Source organism: Physeter macrocephalus, chromosome 19 (assembly GCF_002837175.3).
Source record: "Physeter macrocephalus isolate SW-GA chromosome 19, ASM283717v5, whole genome shotgun sequence".
Classification (NCBI taxonomy): Eukaryota; Metazoa; Chordata; class Mammalia; order Artiodactyla; family Physeteridae; genus Physeter; species Physeter macrocephalus.
The window spans coordinates 70,330,384-70,351,213 of NC_041232.1; the positions used below are offsets into that span (position 1 = coordinate 70,330,384).

General features: G+C 35.7%; 1 protein-coding gene across 8 annotated transcripts in view; it reads left to right on the plus strand.

Moving 5' to 3' along the window:
* Positions 1 to 20,830, plus strand: part of WDR7 (WD repeat domain 7) — a 375,792-nt gene that overhangs the window by 127,774 nt on the left and 227,188 nt on the right. For all 8 annotated transcript variants that reach the window (XM_028480810.2, XM_028480811.2, XM_028480813.2 and 5 more), the window contains one exon: positions 95 to 218. In XM_028480810.2, coding sequence (XP_028336611.1) covers positions 95 to 218 — 124 coding nt within the window. The remainder of the gene's footprint in view (positions 1 to 94; positions 219 to 20,830) is intronic.

The following is a 20,830-nucleotide window of genomic DNA, read 5'->3' on the forward strand; positions in this document are numbered from 1 at the left end:
TTTTCTAGCTTTCTTTCATTATGAGCTTGCTCGTGTTTAAACACCTCACTCACTGGTCTGCTTCCGTTTTTTGCATTTGGTTCTGTGGTCTTAGGTCAGAGAAGCCGCACAGGCCCTGCTTCTAGCAGAACTGAGAAGAATTGAGCAGGCGGGACGGAAGGAGGCCATCGATACCTGGGCTCCTTACTTACCTCAGTACATGGACCACGTCATATCACGTAAGAGCCCTCATGCTTTTCTACAAAGCTTTTCATGCATGCGTAGGAAAGTACCAAAACTTGCAGTTATGCTTGCTACTGCCTGTTACCAAAAATGAATCATTGACCTTAAGGTGAAAACAGGGGATCCTCAAATTCTGCTCATTCATTTTCTGAATCCTTACGGTTTGGAGTTTGGTTTTGTAAAAAGTTATGTAAAATAAATATCTAAATATTCACAAATTCAGTGACCCCTTATAAAGTTAACCCTGAATTGAAAATTCTACCCTGTTAACACTAGCATCTGTCTCTGCCTATTTCATTATTATGATTGTGGGTACCAACTTTTTAGATGTTGATCTGATATGTAAGTACAAATACAAGGCAGATCTTTCCAAGTAGAAGTTGGAATTGTGAATCCTTAAGAATCATCTGGTAGATTTAGACCAGTGTACTATTGAAAAAGAGAAAAATAGCAAGGATTTTGACCGAAGAATCTTTCAAAAGAGTATAAGTTCAATGGACTGGGAAACATCATGGGAAAAATTGTTGAAATTCTGGAATAGCTTTTGTAAAGTAAAACCTTTGCAATTATGCTGCTTGGTCTAAAGTGCATTGAAGAAAAGTTACAGTGCGCTGTGATAATTTTTTTTCTTTTTAGGGAAAGTATGCTTCATTCCCAACTCATCATTTAATTCATTCTTTATTCTCCTAAAGAAGAATTCAGAATTAAAAGTTTAGCCTGTTATATTGTGTATAAGGTAAAATAAATCAGTTTCACTTTTTTAAAAAGATAAAGTCTCAATGAATCTTTAAAAAAAACTTTTTTACTATGGAAATTTGTCCTGGGCTTTAGGTGCATTCATTTTAAGTGACCTTTTGTCAATACCAGTTATTCTCATTTATGAGATACTCATTATACATGTCAAGACAAACAATACATGATTGTATAAGATAGAAAATGAAGATAAGATTCAAAAAGGGTTATAATTGTTATAACTGGTATAAGTCTACCAGATGTTTGCCAGTGGTGACTATAGTGGTTGTTTAATTAAGTATGTGACCTTGGACACTTAACCTTTTCTCAGCCTCAGTTTTGTCACAGATGAAATGAAGATGATGTAGTAGGACTTTATAGGATTATTTTGAGTATGTAGTGAGTGAATCTTTGTTAAGCACATGGAACAGTACCTAAGCAGTCGTAAGCTCTATATATTTGTTAAATAAACACATTTATAATCTATAAAAATGCAAATATGTATATCACATAGAACCCAAACATCACACATTAACAACTCTAATTACAAATTCTTTAACCTAAATAAGTAACAGACTGTTTACTGAGAGAGTATTGGTTTTTATTTGCTTACTGGGAACTTTTCTATTTAAATAAAAAGAAATTAAGTTAAAAATCCCAGGGTCTTTAGACATATGGACTCTATGTAAGGTATTCGGCTTAAAGTTCTTATTTAAGTATGTATAGGTTTAAAATTTTGTAGAATATAAAAAAAATTGGGATGAAAAAAGCTCTCCTTTTGAGTATTTGAATAGTCTGGCATGGTGCTCTTTGTTCAGTAACTTGTGGCTATTAACTTCATAGTATTTGAGAAAGTAGAATTAGCTCATCAGCTCATCGTAAACCTTATTGAATATAAGATGCTCAAATTTAAGGGCAAACTATGAGTACAGTACTGTAAAGTAGACTGAAGGTGAAACTAAATAGCAAATTGCTAGAGATTCTTTGAAGAGGAGAACACTATGGAAATTAGGAAATATTGAGAAACATTTTCAAGACAGCTTTATTTAGAGTGGACTAGTGTAGAGTGGGAGATTGATTAAAGAAGAATAAGTAGATGGGAGTCTGTTACAGAAGAGGATATGGGACCAGACCAAAATGTAGATAGGGGAAGAATGAAAGACAATTCTAAGCCTTAATTACAGATTGCATATAAAGGTCTAAGGAAAACATGAGAGGTTAGTACAGTGTTGTATTTTTGACAGTTTGGGAAGAGAGGTGCCATTAGAAGTGGTGGTGGATGCCATTTTATTTTATTTTTCCTGGAAAGAAGAGAATGCTTTTTTCATTACTGTTTAAATAAGCGCAAACTAGATTGTTCTTATGTCAAATTTAAATGTTTCAATTTACGTAAATTAAAGTTCTTGGTATTTAGCAACAGTATCTAGGAGTACTTTATAAATTAACGGAATGCTGGCTAACTTAAAACTTTAATCTTATCACTTACTGTATAATTGTATTTTTAGTGAAAGAATAAACAAATATGCATTCTGCATGTAACTAAAACACCTCATACTAACAACTCCTGCTATAATATGTTAATCTATTCTGGAACTTTTACATTGACTGAGTGTAAAATTAGTCTTAGTTTGCTTTACTGAGAACTTTCTATTTTAATAAAAGGATGTCAAGCTAAAGGAGTAGAGATTCTGAATGTGTGAAAGGAGAAGAAAGCATACAAAAAATGAGGAATGGCCACATAGGGCTGTTGGACAGATTTGCTGTCTAAAGGGATCAAAAGGTTATGGAGCCAGCTGGTGGACAGCCCACGCCTGCCATCAATGTGCCTGTAGTGAAATCGCTCTACCACGGCCATTTATGTTTGAGGAAGTGATTGCTGTGGCAAGTGGCAGCGTAAAGCGTTCTTCAGAGACTGAACTCCTCTTTCTGGCATAGAAATCCTTTTAATCACTGAAGTAGGTAAAATATTAAGCAATACATCTGGTAAATACACCATACATCAGATATTTTCTTATAATTTAATCATTCGAGCATTAAACATATGCATTAATTGCCTAAGCAATATGGGCAGCTCCTAAGTTATGACCGAGCTTGGTCTAAGAGTCCCTTTGTTAGATGTTTGTCTGCAACTCAGAAACTCCTGAAGAGTGGAAGGTCATCCTGGGCTGATGGACTGTGATAGCCCTTCCTCTTAGAGACCTGGAGTCTGGGGGTAGTAACTAAAGTGGGTAGGAACTTGCTCTGACTTCACACTCAGTAGGTGATTGAGCTGGGACTAAGAGGACAATTCAGATCAACTGGGCGTTACTGACTGGGATCTTCTGGAATTTTATTTAGGTATATGATGCAGTAACAGCCTTTTGTAGGTTTGTCTGAGAGCCTAAGGAAAGCAGTGGGTCAGAAACCAGTTGCTTTTCTTAGGACTGTTGAGAGCATTGGAGGAGAAGCTTTTTGTAAAGCATACAGGACAGTACATAATACATGTAGTGAATGTTGGTTGGCAGTCCACTTCTCTTTCCTGTATTGGTTTCTGTAGTTTTGTTCTCCTTATTGTTACCACCTCAGAATTCACTCTAATTTATATTGCCCAGGGATTCTGGCAGTAAACCAATAATCACTGGGGAGGAAAAAGGAGCAATACTCTGCCTTAACTGAAAATCCAGTTTACAAATTTTTATAAAAGCCAAGTCCTAATTGAGTGATATGAGAATTTTGCTTCCGATAATGAAGCTCTGTCCTTGAACCTGTTAGGGAACATTTTATCCCTTACAAATGCAGACAGGATGTACACTTCTTTCTCTTCAATTTATTTACTTTGGTTGCACCAGGTCTTAGTTGCAGCAGGCGGGCTCCTTAGTTGTGGCTCACTGGCTCCTTTAGTTGTGGCACGTGTGCTCCTTAATTGCGGCTCGCAGACGCCTTAGTTGTGGCACGTGAACTCTTAGGTGCGGCATGTGTGTGGGATCTAGTTCCCTGACCAGGGATCGAACCCACGCCCTCTGCATTGGAAGGCGGATTCTTAACCACTGTGCCACCAGGGAAGTCCCAGGATGTAAACTTTTGATGCCTCATTTCTGATTGAAAATTTGGGGATGAGTGCACTGTGATTCTTATTCTGGTTACAGGACCAGAATTAAAAATACTGCATACGTTCTTTTTTTTTTGGCTGTACGCGGGCCTCTCACTGCTGTGGCCTCTCCCGTTGCGGAGCACAGGCTCCGGACGCGCAGGCTCAGCGGCCATGGCTCACGGGCCTAGCCGCTCTGTGGCATGTGGGATCTTCCCGGACCGGGGCACGAACCCGTGTCCCCTGCATCGGCAGGCGGACTCCCAACCACCGCGCCACCAGGGAAGCCCCTGCATACATTCTTGTGATAGTGACTTAAATAAATATTGTAAATATTTTCTGAGTTATCACTCTTCAGTGTGTATTCTTAACCACTTTTATGTTCCAAAACACTTTTAAAAAATTTTACTGATTGTTCTTACTAAGGACGGATTACTGTTATTTTGTGAAACTGTTGTATTATGATGCAGATGAAGGTAAAATGTTATGAGTTGTCTCAGATTTATTTTGAAGGGAAGATATTTTGCAGAACCCAGTTTTATAGTTTTCTTATTTGTGACATTCTACATGTAGCGTTTTGATAATTGACCTTTTTTTTTTTTTTTTAATGAGGTCAAGCACCTGCTAGTTTATGAAATACACCCACACTTGCCCTTCATTCCGGGCAGTGACTACTTGGAGGTAAATGCTGATGCTTCCTGATTTCCTTTGGCCTGTGTTTCAGGGTGACCTTACAGGGCATGAGGTCACAAGCGTAATTATTTCTTATACGTTGTGTTCTGCTTGCTCACAGTGGCTCATCTCCTTTAATTTCAGAAACATTAAACACATAAAAGTTACTACCATTATATAAATCAAAATCTTTTCCAAAGAGGGTGCTATTGTAATTTTATGCAGTTATGGCTGGTATAGTATTAATTTGTAAGTTTATCATCTCAGATATTGATAAAAGGATGTGTAACACATCGTGTTTAATATGTATTGATGTCATCAGAAAGAACAATCCTTTGTTCTTATCGAGTCCCTGCCTTTTTAGCTTCCTTTTGTGTTAAGGTTACCAGGGTTAGGCTAGTCTTTTTATCCCTCTTGGAAACAGAATAGGATTTCTTTGTTCAGTGAAAGGCACTCCTAGTAAATGTTTTGGGTTTGACTTTCAACAAGCTACACTGTAGTACCGATTTTAACCTGGAATTGAAGTCACTTTTCTGATGGTTATAAAGTAGTGGTCATTCTGAGCACACATGTGGATGGACCAACACATACAAGAAGGTAAGATGTAACTATATATTACAGAGGTAGTGGAAAACTATTTTGTAGCTAGAAAAATAATTTAAATATTAGTGCATTCTTTGGTAGGCAGGTATTTTCATGGTTTGCTGGTGGGGAGAGGATGGGGAAGAGGATAGCGAGGGGGTTTGATTTAAGTGAATCTCTCCACCCCTCCCCTCCTCCCGAAAGGCCTTAAACTACGCAGCAATCCTTCCTTCTTTTTTCTGTATGCCTCAGTTGTTTGGAATTCTCTAACAGTCTTAGGAATGACTCTCTAGATAACTGAGGGTTTAAAAATCACTAGGTGCAGATTCTAAGAAAAAAAATTAACCCTTTGTGTTGAAATATTTCAAAATGTCTCTAGCTTATTGAACATCTTCTCAGTAGCCAGAATTGTTGTTTTGGCCCAGGCTGTAAAATTACCACCATTTGATTATTAAAGAGAGTAGACTTACCTGAACATAAAAGTATCCAGATTGCTATGCCTCTTGCATTTCATATTCTATTTTTAAAAATAATTTTTATTTCTCCTCTTTTGATTGTCTAGTAATTGGACCAATTTTTATTGCTCTCCGGCTGTTTTGTCTCACCCTGAGGAGCTCCTGTCCTGATTTCTAATTTACCGTTTCCAGTGTTCTGAGGCGTGCAGAAAAGCCAAGTTAGCAAACTTATTTCAGTTAAATTTAAAATAAGAGTAAATTGGCTGAGAATAAGGTCTCTCTGATGAAAAGAAACCCCCAAGCTTTAGTGTAAGCGCTTTGTGGAGCCCCTGTTGGCACCTCACCTTCTGCTTACTTGACTGCTTTCTGAGGTCTTCTCTGGCATTCTGCGTGTGTGTATCTTTTGGAGAAAAATCTTCTAATAAAATTGGGGAAAGAAAGGTGGAAATCGTTTGGTTGTTCATGAAGAACTGATATTTCTAAAAAGACCCCTTTTATAACTAATGCCTGTTCTGTGAATCAGCTGAAATTAAAGCATGAGATTTCCTTAGAAATCTTTATAACAGTTGTCTTATGGCGTTCACAAAACCAGTTGGTAATGATTGTGCATTGTGATTAGGAAGGGAAAGTATTAAATTATGCGTAAGTGATGTACATGGAAAGTATTTCATGTTCTGTGGGAATTCGTGAGGCAGAAAGGGTTTGTCTTAAGACAAACTGTATTATGCACAGTGCACTGTAGTTGTAACGTATCTGTTTGCAGTAGTTTCATTGAGACCTAAGGGATTTGTCCCTCTTTCTTCTTCCGGAGTGCCAGAGCTGTTGAGCTTACTTTTAAATACTTTAGACTGATCATGTGTTTAACAGCTTAAACTGTTCTACTTATCTATATTTGGCTACTAACCTAAGAGAATAAGTGAAATTTCTTCTTAATCAGTCACAGCTGTCTAAAGGAAAATCATTTTGTTTCATGTGACTGGAGTTCTTTGAGGTGATATTTAATATTTTTGTAATTTTCCCATTATCCTTTGAACAAGTTTTGGAAATTAGAGTAGTAAAGTGGTAAATTAAAAATGAAAGCATTGTTGGATTGATTGGTTATTTAGACCTTACTGCCAAGTAATAAACAGAAAACTCTGTCACCCAGTGAGGCTGTGGGCTAGGAACTTCGCAGGGTTAAGCGTGAAGTCCTCTGTATAAGAGGCTATAATGATATAGCCAGCAGTCTGGTCTCAGGTTATCGGTAGGAGCCTGGTGACAGTTTTCCACCTTGTGGAACAAAGCAAGGAGTGGAGTGTGAGGAAATTCAATAACTCGTTCCTTGGTGAGCAGTGAGGAGATTCCATCGAGTGTGAGGCTCCTTGCCTGCTTCCTTCCTCCTCATTCCATTCACGGAACCCTGGTTATCAACCGGCTCCTGTGGAAAAGCTTCTGGAGTGGAAAGGATCTGAAATAATTTCAGTTATGTTCTCATGTCGCCGCCTTCTCCTCTTTGACAGGCCTCCCACTCTCCCTCCCTTCAATGCAGAAATTAACTCTGCTAGAGCTGTAGTCCATGGCAAGGCCCCTAGGAGGCATGGCTGGCTTTCTCTGAGATGTCTGTACACTTACTACCTGCTTTAAGAAGTTGAAGGTACTTAAGCCTATGCAGATGACTTATAAAAGAAAAACTCATTCGACTGGTGACACATTGTTTTACAAAAATGGTGTTCAAATTGAAATGCCTGGTATACCTTTAGCGGAGGTTCTAGTGGCCTTTGCTATAATAAATGACTTAATATTAGTTGCTATGAAGAGTATGATATTGATTTGTGCCATTAGTCTCTTGCTGATTTGCTGAAGAACAAAAATGTATAATGCTAATGGAAATAAAGTACTTTACAAAACACTGCACACGAATACTGGCACATGTCTTTGTAATAGAACAAGTGTCTAGTAAGCTTTTGAGTATAAATTTTCTTTATTCTCGTACAGATTATTTCAGTACAGATACTTAGAGTCCTGTTGAACTTGCTTTTACAGACCAAAAAGCTGAATTGATGGTCTTGTGATGTATTAAATCTTCAGATACTGAATATGCACCAACAAATCCAACTTTGATGGGATGTGAAACGTTTATAGTTTTGCACCACATTTCTAATTTTATTATCGCCTTATATTGACTGGATATTATGTATAGTTGCATTGTTTTAATATTTTAGTTCAAAGCCTTGCTATAATCTGCATGTGACCGAATAGATCTTACCGTTTGGAAGGAAAACAGTAATTTAAAATTATTATAAGAAAAAATTACTTGAACCTATTTTACCTGTAATATTTATATTGTAATAGCAAATGGTAGATTTTGTTCTAGTGTTGTTTATAAATTCTGGGATTAAAATTATCAAATTATGCTAAAATATTTTTGCCTAATTCATTCTCCTTCCTGTTCCCTGCTTTTTGGGGGAAGAATGATATTTTATATTTTATTTCTCCTTAGTAATATTGTCCCAAAGATTTATTACGTCTACTATCTATTTTTATTAAGCAAGTTTTGATACAAACAAGTATTTTAAGTGTGTTTTAATATTGTGCATGTGCATGACATTTGCAGACTTGGTTAGTATTTTAGCATCTCTAGTACACAAACATAAAGAAAAAATATTGTTTTATTGGTTTGAGCACCCGAATTGACCCCAGCAAGATTGAGATTGATCTGGTTTCTTTCAGCCTGTTAAATGCCAATCCAGTCATCTGTAACAGTACTTAGCATTTTTGTAATTTTTCTGTACATATTTTCTGTTTGTTCTATAAAACTTACCCATCACTTGAAAAGATTCTCCGTGCTTGATTTAGAGATGAAAACAACCACAACCACCTATTTGATTGCTTTTTGTTTTTAAAAATTGTCTCTCCAGTTAATGCCAGTGTTCTAATCGCAGTTCTTTTTTGTAATCCTTATGAAAGGACTTTATATTTTACTAGGAAAAGATGATGAGACAGACTTACATTTGAAATGTGTACCTGGACTAAAGAACACTTAGCTTTGGGGAATGGAAATAGAAGAGGAAGGGAAGGGTCTTAATATTTGAATATTCCCACTGATTTTTAAGAAATATAATTAACCTACATCCCTCTGGTAATTAAACATAATTAAATAAGTTCTGGCATACCTTGTGGATACAAAGACATAAATTTAGCTTATTTCTGAGATTTTTTTCTGTCTCAGGCATGAAGTAAAGAAGGCTTTTTCTTTACTTTCTGCTAAGGGGTGGCTAGCAGGTCTTACTCAGGTTTTGTTTTGTTTTGTTTCATTTTGTTTTGATTTTTGCTTGCTTGTTTTCTTTCTCCTAAAGCAAAGGTGAGTCTTCAAAATAAATAATATCAGAGTCAGAGCAACTAAACTAGGAGTGAATCTCTGAACCTGGGTGATGCATAGAGGATTGGGCATTTATAGTCTTAATCTGAAGTGTCATGGTGCTTTTCATAGAATACTTACATAAGGTTGAAAGTGACCACATAATCTCGGGTATAATCTATTTTATGGTATGATCAGGATCCTGAGACCATCCCAAGCTCTCCCATGTAGAAGTTGGGTGGGCACTTGGGACCGGAGGCCTTTCCCGTTCCATTTCATCACTTCTGTGTCCACTTCTATGGAGAAGATATTCAAGCATAGTGATTCTCAACAGGTGTAGAGTGAGAGGCAGGAGAGAGGAGTTTCAAAAGGTGATTCTCCTAAACATTACTCCCTCCTCAACCAAGAATCTATAATCATTCACTTTGTAGTTGACATTAATTAGGTAGAAAAATACTGTTTTTTCGAAGGATTTTTCTAATGATGAATAAGCAACAGATTTACCGAAGCCGATTATTAGTTGGGAAATCCAATGGAAAGAGGGGTGTTGGAAGGTCTGGCAGCTCTTTCTTCTTCACCATGCATTAGCTGTGACCCCAGAGAGATCACTAAGCCTCTACACTTCCTTATGTATTTCACAGTTTCTATTTATGGCAAAGGAGAAGAACGAACAAATCTGTGTTTTTTTAAACCTTTTTGATAGTAAACTTCTATGCGAAATCTTAATCAGAGTTCCAAACTATAAAACATTTTTAAAAATTAAATAATTTCTTTAGGCAGTTTAAATCTGTGTGTGTGTGTTTGAAAAATCATTTCTTGTGCATTGAAACCCTCATGCTCTTCATTTGTATTCTGACATTCGTCATCGAAAACTAGTTAACTGTCTGTTTCCCAAAAGCCTCTTGCTCTAGCCAGTGTTTCCCCTCCTCTATGCCCCCCGCCTCCACCACCAACACACACAATGGTACAGGGCAGAGTTACAAACTTTACCTTGATAAACAGAATTCCTAAGTTTTGTTACCATGCAGAACGACTTTTAGTTTCCATATAACCCTTACCATTCTGTATGGCTACCTGTGAAATATATTCTACTCCTCCATCAGATGACTGTGTTCTTAATAGAGCTTCAGAGTAGCTTGTACCTAGTAGAGTGCTAGCAGAGTGTGGGCTTTAAACGTATTGTCTGAAATGCTCCCCATTTTGTGTGCTTCTCATTTTTTTAATTGGTTGTGTGGTGTTCCATTTTGTGGGTGGACCATGTTTTATTCAACAAGTTTCCTGTTGATGGGCATTTGGGTTGTTTCCAGATTTTTGGTATTATGGACAGGGCTGCAGTAAATAGACTTGTGCATATGTCTTTTCATTTTTTGATAGTGTATCTTGGCTACATTCCAAGAGGTGAGATGGCTGAGTCCAAGGATAAATGTATGTCTAATCTTTTGTTAGATATTTCCAAGTTCTTTGCCATAGAGGTTGTACCATTTTGCATTCTCAGTGATGATGTATTTGAAGGCCTGTTTCTCTACATCATTTCCAAAAGAGTATACTGTTATGCTTTTGGAATGTTGTGACTCTGAGAGATGAGAAGTGAAATGTCAGTGTTGTCTTATTTTGTATTTTTATTGTTAAGAATGAGTTTATCATCTTTTCATATATGTGTCTTATATTTCTTTTAAAGTAACACTTCATGTCTCTGGCTCATTTTTATATGGGATTGTTTGATTATAAACGTTTTTGATATATGGTTCAAGTATTTCCTGGTTTGTTATTTTTCTTTTTACTTTGCTTTTGATGTTTTCTTTTCTCATTACCCAATTTATTGACCCTTTCTCGTATTGTTTCAGGATTTTGTGTCAAAATTATGGAGTTTTCCTTGCTATTGGAATTCCCCATATCGTTTCCAGTTTTTTCCTTACGTGTCATTTGGAATTGGTCCTGCTTAAGTATGTAAAAAATGGATATTATCTTTTTCCATATGGCTATCTGTTTGTCTCGAAAGCATTTACTATACCAAGTCTCTATATGTAATTTTGTCTGTTTTCTAGTTTGTTCCATTGGCCTGTAGATAATTCATATTTTAATATTTAGTAATTCTGGCTCAAGCCCTTCTTTTTGAGGCTTCTCCTGGCTGTTCTTGCTTGTTTGTTTTTCCAAATGAACCTTGTGATCAACCTATTTAGCTCTAGGAGGGGAAAAACCTGATGGCATTTTCATTGGGATTCCATCTAATTTATAAACAAACTTAGGGAGAACTGATTTTTTTTATAATGTTGGATTTCTATCCAAGAATATAGAATGTCCTTTAATTTATTCAAGTCTACTTTTTTGTCATTCGGGAGATTTAAAATTTTCCTTATGTAGTTTTGGCCATGTATTAAGTTGTTGCTTAGGTAGTTAATTTTATTGTATTTCCATTATAACATTTAACTGGCTTTTGTCTGTATACGTGAATACTGTTGATTTTGTTAGTTACATAACCTGATACTATTGTAAAACTTTCTTACTGATTCTATAAGTGTTTCCATTGATTCTTTGGGGTTTTTCAGATATACATAATTATATCATTTGGAAATAAAGACAGTCTTCCCTCTTCTTTTTCAACTGCTATGCCTCTGACTGCTTTCTTCTATACAGTTGTATTAGCTAATACCTCCAACACAATGTTAAATAGGGACTATGACTATAAAAAAGATTTTATTATATAGTAATAATGAGTTTCTGCATTTTGAAGGTAGAATTTTTTAGTTTGCAGTTGAAGCTACACCATTTGGCTAACTCATATTCTCCCAGTTGGTGGGATTTGTAGGACACCTATACACATAGTACCACTGGGAGTGGTGCCTCCCCTTCAGATTACTGAGGGACTTCACTGGGAGAGTATCTGTCTTTTTCAACTCCACTCGAAGATTTCTTTATTACCCCACCATCTCACTCTCCCTTCTCCCTACTACTCAGGTGGTCTCATGACTTTGGGGAGGTAAATCTAGTTATTTTTCATCTAAAAATGTAGTACCTTTGAATCACAGATATGTATGTATCTACTGATTATGTATGTTTGTTCAAGACTATTGATTTTAAAGTCAAACTTTTAAGAAAACTCAACAAAAAATCAGCTGATATAAAAAAGATTTCTACATTGATAATATGGTAGGGTTTCACTTGAAATATGCTAATGTTTCTAAAATTTAAATTTCCACCAAAAATACTTAATAGTGTTTTACTACTAAAAATGAGACACGATGATCTAATATGTCATCTGTCATCAAGTGTGCAGGAGGATAGCTTTGTCTCAGTAATTATGTTGAATAATACAAAAGAAGAAAAAAATCAAATGCCTACTAAATCCATGCAACGTAGTAGGTGCTTTTACATTTTCTTCAATTTCATTAGATTAAAATGTACTGATGAGTGATCTAAAAGGTATGCATGAAATGGAGGAAATTAAAAGGGAGGGTAAGAAAATCAAGACCATCTCCACGTTTTCTACTGTAGTTCTTAAAGTAGTTTTTTTGTTTGTTTCTTTTTGGTTTTGTTCTTGTTTGTTAGTTAGAGAAAGAGGAAAGAAATCAAACCTCAGTTGTACCTTTAAGGATTGAAGACCCTCCCCTTTGTTTGAACCTTAATAGTGGAATCTTATATGCAGGAGAAAAAGTCACCCTCTAGTAGTTTATTGGAGATAAATGGAAAATTTAGGGGTTTAGTCTCTGATTGGTAATTAATTAGTTCCACACAGTTTTAAAAATATAATTGACATACAACAGGTATAAATAGGATACATAGGAAAAGGGGAAGAAGCAGTTAATTCTGACTGAAGACTAAATTCATTAAAACTTTCCAATTTCAAATTTCTTTACCAGGTTGGTGATCATTCTCCAGGTACTGTATCTCTTCATTAGAGTAATAGATTTTTCCCATTCTCAAAGAAATAACCCCATCTCTTGGATTCATCAGAATAAACTTTTATCAGTCTGTCTCAAAATATAGCCAGCAAAAAAGAAAAGCAACGTTAAGCCATTTGACCAAATTGTATTGTACACATAATCAAGAGTATGACATTGTTCTAGATGCTGGATATTAAAAAAAAAATGATATCCCATTTAATTCGGTGGTCTCCATCTCCACTTGGATGTTTATGGCTACTTTAAACCTATCATCTTCATCTATAAATTTTCTTTTTTCTATTTTTTTCTATCACTCTTTGTCATTGCCACCCATTTTATTACATACATATGTATCTCCTAGCTAAATATACACTAATTTTGGAAGCGTTCCTATAATCTATTATGTGATGATTGATGGTTTTATTAATGGATTAAAGACTAAAATATTTCTTTGGTTAAAAGCGTTTTATTTTAAAAAGATGTAATGATTTTATTTTATTTTTATAATAGAAAATTTAATCCTGATAACTAGATAATAATCACTATATGGAGAAAGTGTCTCAATCAGCCTTGGTGTGGAACAGCACATTTCTATCAGTAATAGTGATTATATGGCGGGGGCAGGGCGAGTTGATTGTTGATAGGATCTCTTTGGATGAAATATATCTCACTTCACCTCAGTTGGAGGTTTCGACTAGGAGCTCTGAGACTCATTAGACTAGAGCAGTGCTTTCTAACCCAGAACAATTATGCGCACTCCCACCCCTACATTGGGCAACACTTGGAGACATTTTTGTTTGTCCCAACATGGGGGAGGGTGTGATACTGGCATGGAGTGGCTTATCCAATGCCAAGTATCAGTAGTGATGAAGTTAAGAAACCCTGGGCTATAGTAATTAAAAACGGTAAATTTGTTTCCTTCTCTCCAGTTACATTTATAAGATTATATGCATATGCTTTCATGATTGGGGTTGATACAGCAGTTGAGTAGATAATAGTTTTCAGTGGTGTTTATATAAAATTAAATTACCTAGTATATTTTCTTTTGCATTTAGAATTTTCTGTTTCTTTTAAGAAAAACGGTTTTCTTTCTTTCTTTCTTTCTTTCTTTTTTTTTTCCTGCTCCACGACTTGTGGCATCTTAGTTTCCCGACCAGGGATTGAACCTGGGCCTTTGGCAGTGAAAGCTCAGAACAGAGTCCTAACCATTGGACCTCCAGAGAATTCCCAGGAAAAACAGTTTTCTTAATATATACATTATATGATGTCTGTGATAGACTTTTAGACTCTTAATAAGAGTATATAAAATAGATATCATACATAGGGCATATGCTAAAACTTCCTTTATGAACGCTCTGCATATTTAAATAATAAAAGATTAAAAAAAAACTTGAAGTAAATGTCCTCCTCAATCTATATATCACAGCATATTTTTTATCTTTTCTCCATCTTCCGTTCCCTTCCTCATTCAGTAGCTATTTATTTAGCGCTAAACATAGCTGTGGGCCCTGGGGAATATAATGACGCACGAGGTAGTCATGGTCCCTGTCTTCATGGAGCTTATTGTCTCTTTTAGGAAGGCAGGTAACCAAATGAGCAATAAAACGGGGTGGTAAGAGCTATTATAGAGAGAGTTTGGAACTATGGGAATGCCCAGTGTAGCCAAGGGCAATGACGGGTCAACAGCTGGAAGATAATCACAGTATGTGGAAATGACAGGGCTAATGTCAAAGAATGTATTCAGAAGGCAGTATTAAAACTTTTTAAAAGGTTGGAGCAGTTTGAACTCTATGAAGTCATTTTAATTTTATATAAATTGAGAATTTCTTTTTATGCAGCGTAAGTAAATAAGAAGGATAAAGGGAACAGAATGACAATATCCTAATTAAATTTAATTGAGGTCACATATTTGTGTTCTTTTTGTCAAATATTTTGGTTCTACTTCTTTATTCATCAGAACTGTGATTTTTTTAATACTCACTACAAATACTCAAAAACTTATTACAGTATTGCTGGCACTATTTTAGGTGCTGTGGAAGTCATAAAACAGCTGAAAACATGCAGGTATTTATAATATAGTTGTATATATGTTTCATATAACATTTAATGAAGCATTAATATATAAAGCACTTCTTAGAAAAGTTCTTGGTACATATCAAACATTTTATATTTTTATATATTGGCCTCTATTTTATTTTCATCACAGTTATTATTGTAAGTAAGGAGCATTTGAAAAGAACTTGTGAACCTGCCTGGTTACCTGCGGATATATACCTATTTGTGCTGAAAGAATTAAACATATTTTAACCATGTGCCGTGGAACCCTCCAGGCGAAATTAGTGGTGAGGGTGGAGTGGCTGCAGAATTAGATCTCCTGGATTCCCGTGACACCAGGTGGATTGGAGTCGTTCGTTCAGCCTCTTGAAATCACAGTTCTGTATTGTCGGCATTCTCTGCAAGAGTGGTTGATCTACTTTGTTAATCTTCTCAAGTTTCTTTAATGATAGTTTTGTTTTTTTTTTTTTAGTGATTCTGTAATTCCTTTCCTGGTTCTTTCCCACCCCCAGCACCCCCGCCTGCTGCCAGACTAGGGGAAAAAAATGTGATTTCTAATCTCAGAGTGGCTGCTTAATTTTAAAACATATTTAAAATTTTGTTTTTGGTGGGATTAATTAAATAACGAAAGTTTATATTCTCCACACATTGTAGTTTCTTTGCTATCTTAGTACTCATCTGACTCATTTTTCATTCTTTTTATAACTTTGTTTGCAAGTTAATTCTTTAAAAGCTCTGCCAGAGGCAATGATTGGTGCTCTTAGTTAATTCAACTTTCCATCCTCCTCTAAATCATTGGCTAGATATGAATAGTCTTTAAAATGAATTGTGATATTTAATCAGTGTAATGTAGTAGAGTAATGATGCGCATCTATAGAGGCATTTTGCTCATTACAGTGCATGGATGTTTATATCTTCAGCAGTTTGATGCCATTTTATCATGTTTCCAGGCTGAAGTAAACATATTTCATGCACCTGCTTTCTTAGTTTTCTTTGAGGTCTAGCATTTTACTTCTTTCTTTATATTCCATGAATGAATATATAATTACAGTTTGAGACGTGATTTGTGTGTCATTAGGATAATGAAGTAACACAGTCTTCATAAAAATAAATACATGTAGTAAGTACTGCATTTTGATGTCCTTCGGGCTAAGGTCCAGGACCTTATTTTTGTTCCCAAATGACCCAGCACCAAGCTCTTAGCAGGCACTTAACTGAGGAATAGACCTTTTATTTATTTATTTTTTAAAATTTATTTAAAAAAATTTTTTACTCTTTAAAAATTTATTTTTTATTTTTGGCTGCGTTGGGTCTTATTTGCAGCACGCGGGATCTTCATTGTGGAATTGCTCGGTCATTTGGTAAATGTGAGTGTAATTATAAAAAAAAAAACCCTGCCAAACTGTTTTCCAAAATAGCTGCAAAATTTTACATTCCTGCTAGCAGTGAATGGTATTTCCTGTTGGTCTGTATCCTTACCAGCATGATATAGTCAGGCTTTTTTTTTTTTTTTTTAAATTAAAAATTTTTTTTGAAAATTTTGGTCATTCTAAGACATGCGTAGAGATGTCTCATTGTGATTTTAATTTGCATTTCCCTAATGACCCTAGTGATGTTGAGCTTGTTTTCACATGATTATTTGTAATCCATATATCCTCTTTGGTGAAATGTCTGTTTAGGTCTTTTGTCCAAGTTTCTTTTTCTTTTAGGTTGCTTGTTTTCTTATCGTTGGGTCTTTAGAGTTCTTCATATATACAGGTCCTTTAATAGATATGTAATCTTTTCAAATATTTTTCTTCGGTCTTTGGCTTGTCTTCATTTTCTTAACAACATCATTTACAGAACAAAAGTTCTTGTTTTTGCTTAGCGGCCACCCGTGTCTCCTGCATCGGCAGGCGGACTCTCAACCACTGCGCCACCAGGGAAGCCCAGAACAAAAGTTTTAAATTTTGATAAAGTCCAATTTATCAGTTATATCTTTCATGACATGCTTTTAGTCATCTAAAAACTCATTGGCAAGCCCAAAGTCTTGCAGATGTTTACTTCCAGAAGTGTTACAGCTTTCCATTTATATTATGACTTGGTCTTTCCATTTGTTTGTTTATAAGTAGCATTCTTGCTTGTTTCATCCTTTTTAACGTATAGCATATCTTCTTCCATATCTTAACTTACTATCCATACTTAACACAGCTTAAGGAGTTTTACCTCTAGTCTCACAAGCCCTTGTTTATTTACTGTCTATACTTATCACTTCTTAATGGGTTTCATCCATCCAAACGTATTTCTTGTTATCTGTAGAAGAACTTAATATTCTCAAATAATGAAGTCAGAGCATATCACAATATTTATCTAAGTTAATACCGTGAAAAATTATTGGAATATCACAAATGTCTTGTGTGTGATCTTACAGAATATTGCTACCACTTAAATGTGTCATCTACTAGGATAGTATTAAAACGAGTCCTGTGTCTTTATTTTCAAATCAATTATTCATTGTGTGTTAAGAGATTAAGAGGTCAAAAGCTTTCCTACTTATGTGTGTGTGTGCGCGCACGCTAGCATGTGTGTAAGATTGGCAATAACAGAAGTAATCATAAGATAAATTTGTTCTTTGAAATGTAAATATTCTGTTTTTGACTGCAAGTGGCTTATATATAAACAGATGTCCTAAAATGTCTGCCAATGTAGTTCTAAAAGGAGTGAAGCAGCGCTTAATAAAAGTTTAAAAAAAGACAACTAAATGAGTTCATGATATAGAAAAAAAGGTCGAATGTTGAATACTGAAGGTAGTAAGTACTTCTAGAGAAAAACATAATTTAATAAAATAAGCCAAAATTAGTAATAATAAAAGCAATGGTAATAGTATTAATGATATTAATAAAGCTGTTTATTGAGCACTTATTATATCCCAGGTGCTGCACTAAGCTATACCACTTGTATCCATTATTGAATTTAATAGCTAATGTACCACTGTCTCATGTCTTGTTTTCATTGAGTTGCATACGAGGATACAAGGCAGCTTGGCTGAGTTGCCAGAAGTTATTGCTTTTCACTGGTTGCCTTTTGGGGACTGTCTGCAAGTATAGATCAAACTCTCTGCCTTCATAATTGTCTTCAAACAGCTACTTCTGGCTCTATACAAGCTAAATTTCTGGACTGCGCTGATGATGAGAAAGAGAAGTTATAGGGTTACCCTCACTTGTCCTAAAATCTCAAGTCTTAAAGTTCTTGCTTGCTGTCATTGCACGGCCACCAACCCTGGCAGTCTTGTGGTTATATTTACCACCTGTTGACCTGTTCTCTCCATGTACCATGCTGGAGCCTTAAAGAATAAAAACATAGTCCCTTCCTGCTTCATATTTTCTGTTAGCACCCTGTTTCTCGTTGCCTTTAGGGCTCTCACCTTAACTGACCTTTTAGCTTCATTTTTGCCTCTCCACACACCTCGTATGCTTTTGTTACCCACTTCTGTAGCTACATCAGGATCCTTTAGCATATTGTCCTGTCTTCCTTGAATTTTTTTTCACTTTTTGTCATTCCATGGTAAATTCTCATATATACTTTAAGATGCAACTCAAATATTTCCTTTTCATGAGGTTCTTTTTGACATGTGCTCTCTTCCTCACCCCATCCCAAACAGACTTAATTGATTTTTCTTTGGATGCTCGCTGTATTTTCACTTAAAAAATCTATATTTTCCACAAAACTCTAAGTTTCTCTAAAGTCCTTGAGTTTTCCCCTTTTCATTTTTATCCCCTTTACCTAGCACAACCATCATTCCAAAAAAAAGTCGAAGACTCTTCCCTCCTTGTCCTTCCCTATGTTCAACGCCCCCCCCAAAAAACTCTTGATTTTCTCCCCATTTATACCATCTTTATTTTTTTAAAAATCTAGATCATTGGTCTTCAAACATTTGAAACAAAGTGGTATCCTTTCTTCAAATGAAAACTTGCATACAGTGTGCTTGCGCACACACTCCCACGGATAAAAAGGTAAAGTTGGGGAGTTCGGAGGGCTCCGTTTTCCTCCTGGCACTTCTAGGGGACTCGTAAGGGCTCCTAGAAGTAAGGTTTGCTACTTTAGAAAGTAGAAAGTTTTGCACTGACCTTGTTGCTATGTCTGTTTTTGAGTCCTTCCAAATCATTCTTCAAGTTGTTTCAGGAGAGATCTTTCTAAAACACAAATCAAATTATTTCTCATGCTTATATTTTGTTAATGAGTCCCCATGGCCTCACCTCACATGTGAGCTTCTTGGGAGGTAGGGGTGTCTCCTTCACTTTGTGTCACTAGCACCTGGTATGGCTAGTTCCTGGCATGGGCTTGGTATGTAGTAGCCTGGGTGTTGAAGATAATGAGGGAACTTGGCACGGTTACCCATTTTCTTCATATTTGTGGCTTTGCTTTACTCAGATTGGCAGTGCCAGCCTCTTTCTTATTCAGATCTCTCCCATCTTTCAGGCCCAGCCCAAATCTTCACTCCCTATTTCAAAGCTATCCTTAGCTTTAGCAGCTTTTATCAGTTTGCCTTTCTTTGATTTCTAAAGCAAGTTACTGTGATTGTAAAGAACAACATGCTGATTTATTTAGTGCACCTTTTTTGTTACCGCTTGTTAGTATAACCTCTGTCTGGGTAATCCTAGCAGCAACAACAAAAGCCATAAATGGTTTCAAAGGTACTTTCTTATCCAGGAGGATATACTTTACCCAGTTTTGAGATACATACTTCGGGTTTCCTCAATCAGCCAGAGGTCATTATTTTAAGTTTATGCTTTAGTACAGTTGTGTGTTAAGACAGATTTGCCTTTGTTTCTCAACATGTAGGTTGAACAATAAATCTTCGTTTTATAGTGTCTTCTGAAACCAAAATTGCTGTTGAGTCAGCTCATAGCCTGCAAATCAAATAGAAATCTTTGAAAAAGTACATGCAATGAATTAAAAGTATTAGATGTGATTTTTACCTTGGATGTGTTTCAGGTTCTTGTTGGGAAAGAGGAATAATAAAGCTTGATCCCCTTACATTAATATTCTGTTGCTATAGTATACTTCCTAATTATGTTTTCTGTTCCTTGTGTATTTTTCAGTAAGTGTGTTTCCTCTGTTGCTTTCAGAATTGTTTATAATTGCATTTCATGTGAGAGCAGTTTTCTTAAAAAAAAAAGAAAAGTGCTAACTAGGAAAAATATATTTCATCCCATTAAAAATGACTATCAAAACTTATGTTACCAAAAAAAAAAAACAAACAAACTTATGTTACCAAATGACTATTATATTCGTATTCAGGCTTGAAGGCATTTTGTTTATTTTTAACTATATTTTTCATTTCTCTAATTGCTCTGTGGCCTTTAATAAACTAACTTGTTTTTGATAAATTGAAATGATCTCTATTTAGATTTAGGGATAAATACCTTCACCATTTCTTATAGGAAGGCTTTTCTCTGAGACATCTATAATGTTATATTTTATATTTTTGATGTTATTGGGGAAGGAAAAGTGGATACTGTGTCTTTAATGGAAAGCAAAAGGTTATCTTTCTCTGGCCTTTGTGTGTATGTGCTGATGTGGATGTAGGCAGCCAGACAGGCAATGTGTGCAGAGAGACTAGGGAACTGGCTGCGGATCGATAGACGTGGTGTGAAGTGAATTAATGCGAGGCAGGCCGTCTGTCTGTCATAAGGATTGTGGGGAATGTGGAGCGGTGTGGTCAGTCAATGAGGAGATCTGCTTCCAATAAATTCAAGCCTGCTGCCTGAAAATAAATTCTACATATGCACCCCCTTCCTTCCTTATTGTGAAATTTTACTTTATTCAAAGTAAATGTATGTATCAG